This window comes from Oryx dammah, unplaced genomic scaffold, assembly GCF_014754425.2.
Source record: "Oryx dammah isolate SB20612 unplaced genomic scaffold, SCBI_Odam_1.1 HiC_scaffold_26, whole genome shotgun sequence".
Lineage (NCBI taxonomy): Eukaryota > Metazoa > Chordata > Mammalia > Artiodactyla > Bovidae > Oryx > Oryx dammah.
This window is the reverse complement of record NW_024070210.1, coordinates 85202413-85213234: the sequence shown is the minus strand read 5'-3', so window position 1 is coordinate 85213234 and position 10822 is coordinate 85202413. Positions and strand designations below refer to the sequence as shown.

General features: G+C 49.5%; 1 protein-coding gene across 2 annotated transcripts in view; it reads right to left on the bottom strand.

Moving 5' to 3' along the window:
* Window positions 1-667: 667 nt before the first annotated feature.
* LOC120852506 (acidic leucine-rich nuclear phosphoprotein 32 family member A) overlaps window positions 668-10822 on the bottom strand; it is a 38517-nt gene continuing 28362 nt past the window's right edge. For both annotated transcript variants that reach the window (XM_040225781.1, XM_040225782.1), the window contains exons 2-7: window positions 8576-8725; window positions 8227-8349; window positions 5742-5940; window positions 4247-4344; window positions 2094-2157; window positions 668-1893 (exon numbers count right to left, since the gene is read on the bottom strand). In XM_040225781.1, coding sequence (XP_040081715.1) covers window positions 1832-1893; window positions 2094-2157; window positions 4247-4344; window positions 5742-5940; window positions 8227-8349; window positions 8576-8725 — 696 coding nt within the window. In that variant the 3' untranslated portion in view covers window positions 668-1831. The remainder of the gene's footprint in view (window positions 1894-2093; window positions 2158-4246; window positions 4345-5741; window positions 5941-8226; window positions 8350-8575; window positions 8726-10822) is intronic.

The window sequence follows — 10822 nt, the reverse complement described above, 5'->3', positions numbered from 1 at the left end:
CAACTACTACAGTATGTGGTATGATCTTTTTGGAAAACACAGAACCTTGCACATGAGACTTATAAACATCAATTTTTGGTACAATGACTAAGCATTTGGACTATCAAATTCATAAAAGAATATAACACAATGTCTAGTGGTTAAGTTGAAAATAACCTGAATATCTTACCATTTGGTTAGAATTAAGTAAATTAATGGACTACTACATAGCCATTTCAGGTATATGCTTTGCTTTTGAAGCCTCTTTAGAGGGAGAAACTATCATACTTAACACTAAATGAAAAAGGAACAAATTTGTTTTGTACATTCTTTTGGTTTTCCTGTATTCTTTTTACAGTCTGAACAAAACAATAAAATATACTAAAAATAAGGTCCCAAGGCCGGCTTTTTGGTGTTTAATAAACCTTTTTGTATCTTTATCTTTTTAAACCCCCATCCTCCACCACTTCCCTGCCCAAATCCAGTCTTTATTGAAGACTGCACACCAAGTCTTGAGTTGAGACCCAGAGTAGCCAAACTTAATCAGGTTACAGATCTTGTAAGAAAACCTATTTCATCAGGTAATCAACGTGAAGCTTCCTGCCCCCCGCCCCCACCCCCTGGCAGGTTATCTAGATGGTGTCATAGACCAATGGCCTGTTGGGACTCAAAAGAAGCCACCCCAAAAAAAATTGTATAAAAAGATTTATTGAAATTTATCAATGACAAACAGACATAAAACTCAAAAGTTTGGCTCTTCTGAGGGGGAGGAAAACCGGTGCAGATGCTCTTTGATCCAGATGAAACATGGGCTAGGAAGTCACACGCCACTTGGAAAGCAATCAGGAGAGGGACAGAAAAGCAAACCTGTACATTCACTAGGGATTTGCAGTCAGTTCAGATCTCCACTAGGTAAGAAAATACAATTTTGCGTTAAGTTTTTCCGTGCTCGGGTGTATGAAAAAAAAACCCAGCCGACATGCAGCAGTGTGTCCCGTGCCTAGGTCTGTAAAAATGGTCTAGGCCGAGCAGGACGCGCAGAAGAATTCTCCTGTCATTTTGTAAAACAAAGCATTCTAATATTTTACACAACAAGATAGGGACAGTTTTGTTTTTTTTGTATCTTTGAAAGAGGTTGAAGTTTGAGGGTTTGCTTCTTCTCTTTTAATTAGAATTACTGAATCCATTTTACTCCTAAACTCTGAAGCCTGCTGTTTCCAGCTCTCTGGCTCATCACTCAAGAGTGACATCAGAGTTTTCTCAGGAGAGCAAAGCCCACCACCGTCTGGGAAGAGAGAAAGGGGATGGAAGACGGGGAAGGTCCCCAGACCAGTGCCAAGATTCGCCTTTAGGTTGCTATTTACAATCAAGGCGCTTGCTGCCTCTAGACGGCCCAAGAAACGTGAAAATCATGGGATCCGGAACAAGAGGTAAGATGCGGCTGGTGCTCAGCCCTCCTGGGCTTTGAGAAACCAAACTGAGGCCAGCCCTGGCCTTCCAATCAACTCGAGACTTGGGAAGTATCAGGAAATGTCAGAGATCTCCAAATCATCCTCTTTGAGGGTAAGGAACAAACGTTCACTTGTGTGTACTCAGCTATTGCGTTTACAGGGACAGAACCAGACACAAAGAAAAATTAGGGGAAAAAAATAAAGAGTGGCCGTAAAAATAGTATTTTATTCCACCCCCTCCCACCCTCCCTCCCCCCACAACCCCCAGTACACTTTTCCCCTCTCGTTCCCACAGCAACGTTACAATCAGAAAAAAATAAGTTTCAGGGGGCGGGATTTGGGGGGGTACGGGTAAAAACAGTCAAATCACAATAGGAATTTTTCAAAATAGGTTATTCCGCTTAGTCATCGTCTTCTCCCTCATCTTCAGGTTCTCGTTTTCGCTTCTGACCCCTTTCTTCTTCTGGAAGAGTAAGGAAAAGGCATTCAGGTTAGACATGGATCTCGCCTCTGACTCCGTCCACCCGCCAGGAAAGCAGGGAGCTCAAGTCTAGGACACTTTGTTGTCCCTGGCAAACTGAGGCCTGGTCCTCAGGGCCCAGCAATCTACCATGACCGAAGGGGTCAGCCTGCTACCCTTGGAGAGTAAAAAGGCTGCCATACCACCAAGCTCCTCTTCATCTTCCTCATCGTCTACTTCCCCGTCGTTATAACCTTCCTCATCCTCCTAGAAGAGAAAACGACATTGGATTTTAGGAACGCCCTGGCCTTGGGACATGGGGAAGAAGCCACTTTCCCTGATGCTGAGCTCAGAAAGGTGAGGGCCAGCCTCTCAGCAGCCCCAAGGTTTGGTCAGGTGAATCTAAAGCAGAGATTCTTTTACATCAAGGACCACCTTTAAGCATCTGTAGAAAGCTTTGAACCTCTTTTCCAGGAAACACCCATATCACATACAATACCTGCAAGAACGGGGAGTGGGAGTGGATTCTATGCCCAGGTTAAGAATTCCTGACCTGAAGTCCTCGTAACTCGGGCAGCTCTGCAGTGTGCCCTCCCAGGGGAACGAGTTCCCCCAGAGACTCTCTATCACATGAAGTAGGCCAAACTTTCATCTGCCCTCAATCTAGTTTTAGTTCAAGGGAAAACCCCAATCCAGATTCCGTGGGTGAGTCCAGCCTCACCCTACCCAGCCCCTTCACTTTCTTGCAACTTGGATCACTTGGAGGAGAGGGAAAATGCAATGTCCTCCCCTCTTCCCCGCCTCAAAGAAAATCACTTCCAGCAACTTGAGATTCAGCAAGGGGTGTGAATTCACCCTCAACCCAGGACCACACTTTACGCTGCTCCTGGAGGTCCAGGCTAATTGAATCTGCATGATACTGTTCCTGAAGCACCAGGCAACCCATTGTTTAAAAAGAACTTGGCAATAGACTTCTTTTTGTCAAGGGAAATATCCTTTCATAATGTCACCAAATAGTTCCTTAATTAGTCTGTTTGCTAAGACTGTGTGTGTGTGTGTGTGTGAAATCTGCAGATGGTTAATGAGATTACAGAAGAGGAAGAAAAAAAAAACACACCACCACCACCCAATCCCAAAACAAAAACCCTCTGCATTCTGGAGACTCCTGTGACAGGAAGAGCAAGTCCATTGGCCAAAATGCCTTATTACCCTGTCCTGGGGGGCGGCGTGCTGTTTTGCTCTCTCTATTTTTAAAATACATAATATTCTTTAGTGGTGAACTTAGCAGCCTGCACCTGGGCAGGAGAGATACAAGGCAGCACCGCTAGGGGGGAACCAAGCCTGTGTCACCGGCTTCTCCTCTGACCCTGAGCTGCCTCTCCCCAGCACGAGGGGCCAGCCAGGAGGTCCCACCTGAGAGAGCCTGTGTGGCAGACAAGTGTCTGTGCCCTTGATGGGGAGAGACAGGAAGTTACGGGAGAAGGCAGGTACCTTGTCTGTGCTGTCACCATTTTAAACCTCTCTCCGTCTAACTTTTGCAGTCAGATTTAGAAACCTGAAGTCAGGGGAAATGACTCTGCTTTAGAAAGACTCAGAACATCCATCCAAGTGCAAAACCAGGCACACAGAGCCAGGACCTTGAAGGGTGTGAAAGCCTAAAATAGTAAGTGGTCAAACACTCCCTGTCCTTAGGGATTTTACTTACAAATTATTTTATCCTCTTAACAATCCAGTGAGTTGCTCCCTATTTACAACCCAGCTGTAAAATGACACCTATGAAGAAACGGGCTCAGAAGGTCAAGCAACTTGCCCAGGGACACACAGCTAGCAAGTGGTAGAAACAGGCTGTACCCTGTCACAGACACATCCCAGACCTCGCTGAAGAATGCCGGCCAGTGTGTCAGGATAATGGCACTTTATCCGCTGTGTGTGGGGGACCCTTGCCACCCTCTGATGTGGAATCCAGCAGTGTCTTATCCTATTACCCATCAGTCCAATGCAGTCCTTGATTTTTCCCCAGCATACTCTAAGTGCTGAGTATCTGAATTAACACACAAATGCAAAAAGGTGGAAAATGGGGATGTGGATTCTATAAGAACTGATTCTTACATGGAAACAAATACCAGGCTGTCCCAGCAGAAGAGTCACCTCCTTACTGGCCTCCAGAACCCCCTCTTTCTTTTCCAGGGCTGACCAAATCAGCCCAGTAACAGGCCCTAAAGTGATTCAATACACACTCAGGGCTCCTGGCTGCTAAGGCCGATCAGTCAGGCAGTTAGTGGGACTGATTCAGACACAGCAAAGCAAGTAAGGGGGACTCCAAGAGATGGTCCCCCAGCCCAGCCCAGCCTCTTACCTCTTCCTCTCCACTCACGTCCTCTTCTTCCCCTTCCTCCTCCTCCTCCTCGTCCTCCTCGTCTTCCACTACCTGAGCATCTTCATCGTACTCTTCCTCTGCGAGTGGAAATGGGGACAAGGATAAAGGCATGGTGAGCTGACCCCTCTTTCCCGCAGTACAGGCCCCAGGTCGCTGGGTCTGGCACAAGAGATGCACTCCTTGATGTAGGGGCCACGACTCTCACACCCACCCAGCTCACAGCCTGGATGCTTTAATGTGACTGAACACACCCTGAAGTCATCCAAATAATGAGCATTCTAGAATGACCTCAAAGGTAAGCCCTCTTCCCAAGGATTCTGAGAAGGAAAGATCCCACATGGAGGCTAAGATGGCAGAGAAAATGCCAAATTGGGGAGCCAAATTACAGCGCCCAGGAAAGCCAAGAAGTCAATTTATTCAGAGAGAGTATCAAGCCAAAATCTACAGGTGAGGAAGCCAAGTCCCAGAGGGGAGAAGTGACTTGTTCAAGATCATACAAGGAGTCAGTTGCAGAGCTGGGCTCAGAAGCCTGGTCTCAGGATTGTAGTCCTGAGACTTTTCTGTCCCAGCACAAGATGGAACAAACTAAGGCAAACTGGATGTCTGAATACCTAGTAAAATACTCCCACCTAAGAAGGGATAAGCACTCTCATCTGTGAAATATTCAGGCCAAGTCTCAACCCTCAACTTCGGCCACAAAGCCCTGCACGCAAGTGGCACTGAGCTGTCAGCGTGGAGAGGAGAGAAGACGGGAGGTCCTCCTTCCTGTTCCTTCTCTCCTTCCTGTAAGTCCCTGACTCCTCACTGTGCCACTAGGGAGCCCAGTGTGCTGCCTACAACCTCCTCTGCTTCCAAGATCCCTGGGGCTCCTGAGTCCTCACCCCCCAGGTCCTGCCATGTGGTCCTATGGGTGGCAGCCACCAGGGGGCCCCACAATCTCTCCAGCCATGACTTCACCTCCACCACTGGACCCTAGATGAGAAGAGGGGACCCTAAGGCCTTGCTCCACCTTCCTCCATCGCTCATCTCCTCCCCAGAAGCAAATCCAAGCAAGAGACACCATAGGATCTCATTTTGGGGAGGACTTTGGAAAAGGGAAAAAAATTTAAAGGAGGACTCAGATGTTTTTTTGATGTGGACCAATTTTAAAGTCTTTTCATCTGCCACATCTTTTCTGTTTTGTTTTGGCTTTCTGGCTGCCAGGCATGTGGGATCTCAGCTCCCTGACCAGGGATGTCCCTCAGATGGTTTCTAAGGAGTTACCACGCAGTTGGAGAACCTCGGATGTCTCTCTGGGCTCAGGCCCTTTTGTTACAGGAGTGTCGACCTATGAGACAGACCGTGAGAGCAGTAAGCAAAGCAGTCGGCCTGCTCCCCTCACAGCTCTAGAAAGAGGTCGGCAGCTCTCAGGGGCCAGCGACGCCCCATCTGCCTGCTGTAAAACCCGGCCTGGCCTCTCCCTGGCGCCACCCACCATCCTCGTCCTCTTCGTCGTCGTCGAGGCCCTCCACGTAGCCCTCGGCATCTGAGTCGGGGGCCTCCTTGTCGTCCCGGTCGTAGCCATCAAGATACGTGAGCTGCGGAAGGAGCTTGAACACGTTTTCTCGGTAGTCGTTCAGGTTGGTCACCTCACAATTGAAAAGGTCTAAGCTCTTGAGGTTTTCTAACTTTTTCTGCAAGGAAACAGCGAAGTCAGACAGTGAGCGGGATGAGGAGACAGGTGGGGGTGATGTGAGACAGCATGCAGAACTCACAGGTGAGGAGCTTCATCCATGTGAAAGATGGGGGGGGGGGGGTTGGACCTGAGGATCTTCAAAGTCTTACCCAATGCCAACACTTCTATTCTGCAATTTCAGCCTTTGCCATAACACTGACAAGTTTGAAATTAACCTAGGGCTTTCTTGGTGCATAAGCCAAGAGCTCTGGAGCCTGCCCTGTGTCTAAGCAGCCAGAGAGGAACTGAAAAGGCCACAGGAATGCAAATTACCTCCTTTTGGGAATAATAATAATGGCAATTAATACTGCACTTTGTGTATTAACTCAGTTTATCCTCAACAGACTGATAAAGCAGAAATAATTATTAGTTCATTTTACAGAAGAGGAAGCAGAGGGCAGAGAACTGAGTTCTGATCAGGCAGTCCCACTTCAGACCTGTGTTCTTACACTCTGCAATGCCGCCTGTCAAAAAGGACAAGCGAAAAACCAATGAAGGATCCAGATTTTGTCCACAGTACTTAATACCAATGGGTTTCACTGACGGGTTCTAGTCCATGTTACACTTGTTGGCAGCTGGATTCTGAGGCCCAGGAAGTGAAAGGGTCACACAGCTAGCAAGAAATTGCTACATCTTTACAGTTCCCTCATCTTCCAGGAGGAGGTATCCCACCTCAGGCCAAGTCCCTGTTCCAGTGGGGCCAGGCCTAACTGGTGATTAAAGCTACTGTCCCTCAAGGTCAATGTCAGGAACAAGGTCATTCTCTTGAGATTTTGTAATTTGAGACCTGGTCATTTTTAGCAGAAGGTCAAGGGTAGAGAGGGAGTCTGGGCTGTGGGCTGGGTGGGTGAGGCCCGCCTCTCCCAACCAAAGGCGGTTCCCCACTCTCAGGAGCAAGAGAAACACAATAATCACACCGATAACCAGGGAAGAAATGACACAAACACGAGTATTCTAGGCCAAAGGAACACTGTGTGTGTGTGCACGCGTGTATATACACAATTTCCATAACTGCCTCCCAAAACACACTATACAGAACTTCAAAGATTTTTTTTTCAGTTTATAATAAAGTTATGAAATCGAGATTTCTAGCTAGATAAATAGAATTGCTTTCCCCTAGGAGATCCGAAGAAGTCCTAGAAGAAGTTCTATGGGAAATCTATTCTAGTAGTTGACCCCATGCCAAAGAGGGGCAGGTAAAGCCTGAGTCTGGAGGAGAAATGCCAGCCTCCCATTCTACCACACAGGCATATTAACCAGCCCCTCAAGTATCCACAAACTACAAGGAATGCTTTTTGGACAAGAACCCAAACTGAGAGATGCCCCAACTGCTACCTTCTATACCCAGAAAAGGGAAAGGTACAAACTTGTCCAATTAACCTTATGGCCCTTTCCTGATTCTAAGGTAACCAACTTATGAAGTAATTCTTATGTATATATTTATGCTAAGTGTCAGTTTAATGCAGTAGTATTTCTATACTTCAAAAACAGAAATCCATGATTAATCAAAAATTAATCAATCAATAAAAATTAATCAATGGTACATCTTACAGCCTTTCCTTAAAGTCAAGTGAATACAATCATTCAGATACGGATAACACAGAAATCGCTATTCTGACCATGACCTGCCCTTTTCTAGTGAGTGTGTCGTGAAGTCTGGGTGTGCTCAGCTCTATGTGGACAAGCAAAGGAGGGCATGCGGCCCAGGTCCTTGAGCCCGTGGTCACCATCATAGCCAGGACTGCTGACCAGGGTCACTCTTCTCGACACCCTTTGGAGAAGTGCATGGAGCTCCCATACCACATAGCTTTCTGTCATCCCAGGGGACCCGCATCAGGAGCAACCCACCTCCAGAGGCACCAGCCTCGGGGCAGTGACCCAAGGAGAAAACAGGCAGCCACCATCAGGGCCAGCTGAGCTCCTGGATGGCTCCTCTCTCCCCAGTGAAAGGCACAAGCCAGGCTCTAAGCCTAAAGAAATGACAGCTCGAGTTTCCAAAGCTGAGTGGAAACTAAGAGGAAAAGCACTAGGACCAGAAATTGAGACCTGGGTCCTACAGCATCCTTCAGCCTCTCGGTCAAGCTCTCTTAACTTCTCGAGGCCTCAGTTTCTCTATAGACGAAGCAGAATTCTATCTCATAGCACATAATTAAACACAAAAAGCATGTCATACAAATGCAAAAGTAGTATTCCCTGGTACCAACCCCTCCCATCCCAGAGGAGAGGGGAGGCCCCGATGACTCACCAGTGGCTCTATTGTACTGAGGTCTTTAATTTTGTTGCCACTTAAATTTAGATGCGTGAGGTTCGGACACTTTTCTGCCAGTACTTCCAGGCCCCCTGAGATTCTGTTATCACTTAGTTCAAGCTAAACGAGGCAGGGAGAGAAAAAGCAGAAACGACTCTTAAGGCTCTGGGCTCAGGCGTTCAGTTCCTCGCAGACGGGCCAGGAAGGGAGTTGGCTCAGGGAAGGGGCAGGTGTGCTGGGGCTCGCCCTGGCCCCCCTGCCTTTATGCTCCCTCAACTTGGAGAAATGACTGGGTCCTCCTCCCCAGCCCAGTTCCCAAGCACACCTGCGCCTCCGCTCTATTTACCTTCTTAAGTTTGTTTAACTTTGGTAAGTTTGCGACTGAGGTGAGGCCAACGTTGATTGTACTCAAGAACTCCAGTTCTTCAAATTCATCTGTGAGGCCTTCGATTTTGCCTTCATTCGACCGACAGTTGTCCAGGACGAGCTCTTTCACCTGGGAAGGGAAGGAGGCTGTGAATCAGCTGGGGTGAGGGACGGGGGTTGAGGCCGGGGCTGGAGGAGGACAGGAGGCAGACGGGAAGCCTTGGAGCGCGGCGCCCATGCTGGTCTTTCTCTGCTTTTAGTGACACTGAGGCGGGGAGAGTGGGGGGAGAGGTGCTGGCGTGATTGGAGCTGCAGAACCAGGGGCCCTTCTGGACAGGCGTCTTGGCTGGACTGGAGAAGACAAATCCAATCACCCCACTGTTGACAGCAAGGTTGGGAGTTTCTTTCCAACCCTACTGCTGCACCTCAGCCCCCAGGCTCCCCAGTGCAGCAGCCACAATGCTGTTGGGGAACCTCCGAGCCTGGCCGTTCCTTCTGAGCCCCTCACCCCAGGGTCCGCCATGGTCCCAGCCTGACCGCCTTCCTGAGGCCCCCCACCTACTACTCCCCCTCCTCAGTCTCCACTGTCCTTTCACCTCCGAGTCTGTGACCCTCTGCATGCGGATGGGTCCTGGGGTGTACCCAATCCTGCCACCACAGTCCGAGACAGCCCACCCACCCTGGCAGTCATCACCTGGGCACCAGCTTGGCCTGCCCCACAGTAAGGGCTGCAGACCAGGGACCCCTCCAACTCTTCATTCTACAGAATGGAGACCAGTGCTGTCGAACAGAACTTCCTGTGGTGATGGAAACCCATCCAGGAGAGGAGCCACTAGTCACATGTGGCCGGGAAGGTGAGACTGAGGAGCTAAGCTTTAAATTTTATTCAGCTTTAATCAATCACAATGCAAAGAGATATATGAAAGTTACCATACGGAATACCACAGCTCTAGACTTTGCTCTTCAGGTCCTGAGAGCCGATGCGGAAGGAAAATGGACATCCACAAGCCCAGGATGAACCCACATAGAAATGCTGGGCTTGGCAATGTCCAGAAGTTGGTCTTTGGAGATACCTCTGTGGCCCTGCAGGCTTCCTGCCTCTGGAGGTGGTTCTGCCCTATTAAGAGACCTTAGATCCCCTCTCTTAGCCCTAAGCCCTTTATTTCGAATGAGGGAGAAAGAACTTCTCCCTGGGTTGTTAAAAGGCAGATTTGGCTACAAGAGAGGGTCCAGGCTCCAGCACAGATTGTAGGGAGACAGGCTGCCTAAGAGTCATCAGCTCTCAGGCCTGCCATGACCCAGGGGTGTTAGCAAGGGATGCCAGGGTGCCTGGTCTGCCTTTCCACTCCTGTCCTGAGCTGACAGGGGGCTGCTCCCCAGCCTTCCATGGATGGCGGGTGCCTTAAAGGTGATCCCTCCTGGCTGCATCTGGTGCTTGACACTGCACCCCCACTTGCCTGATGTGTGCTGCTGCTGCTGCTAAGTCGCTTCAGTCGTGTCCAACTCTTAGCGACCCCATGGACTGCAGCCTACCAGGCTCCTCCATCCACGGGATTTTCCGGCAAGAGTGGGTTGCCATTGCCTTCTCCAGCCTGATCTCTGCAGCCTCCAGGAAACGTGTACTGATGTGGCCTGGATCTGATGCTCCCTGGGACTTCCATCCCTAGGTTTGGATTTCTCACCAATGGGTCACTCGGACCAGGCCTGTCCTTTTGAGAGCCCCTCACAGCCTTTTTTCCTCCTGGATAAGTGAACAAGGCCTGTCCTAACCAGTCACTGTCCAGGGCTGCTCCCCACCTCTGAGCAGGTCCATTTGCCCAGGGTGACTGTGGTCACCAAGAGGACAGTGGTCCTCTTCCTCAGGCATCACCGGGACATATGTCCACACGGGAGAAGAGAATCCACAGCAGGCTGCTGCGCCCCTCCCTCAGCCTACCCTTGAAAGAGGTCAGACTAGGAGAGCTCAGGGCCTGTTTGGGCCACAGTACCCTGCAGGTGCCCTGCTCAGCTCAGGACAGCAACAACTTGGCAAGAGAGGTGAAGCCAGGTGCAGCAGCTCCTATCCAGAGCCAGCAAGCCCTCAGCCAGGCACCAGCGCCAAGGCTCACCTTTCCCTTGGATCTGAGACGAGGGAAGTTAAGTCCTTTCCCACTCTTCAGGGGAGGACAGATGTCCAGGTCAAGCCCCCTTCTCAAGGTCACTGGCAAGAGACTGGGGGTAGACCCCG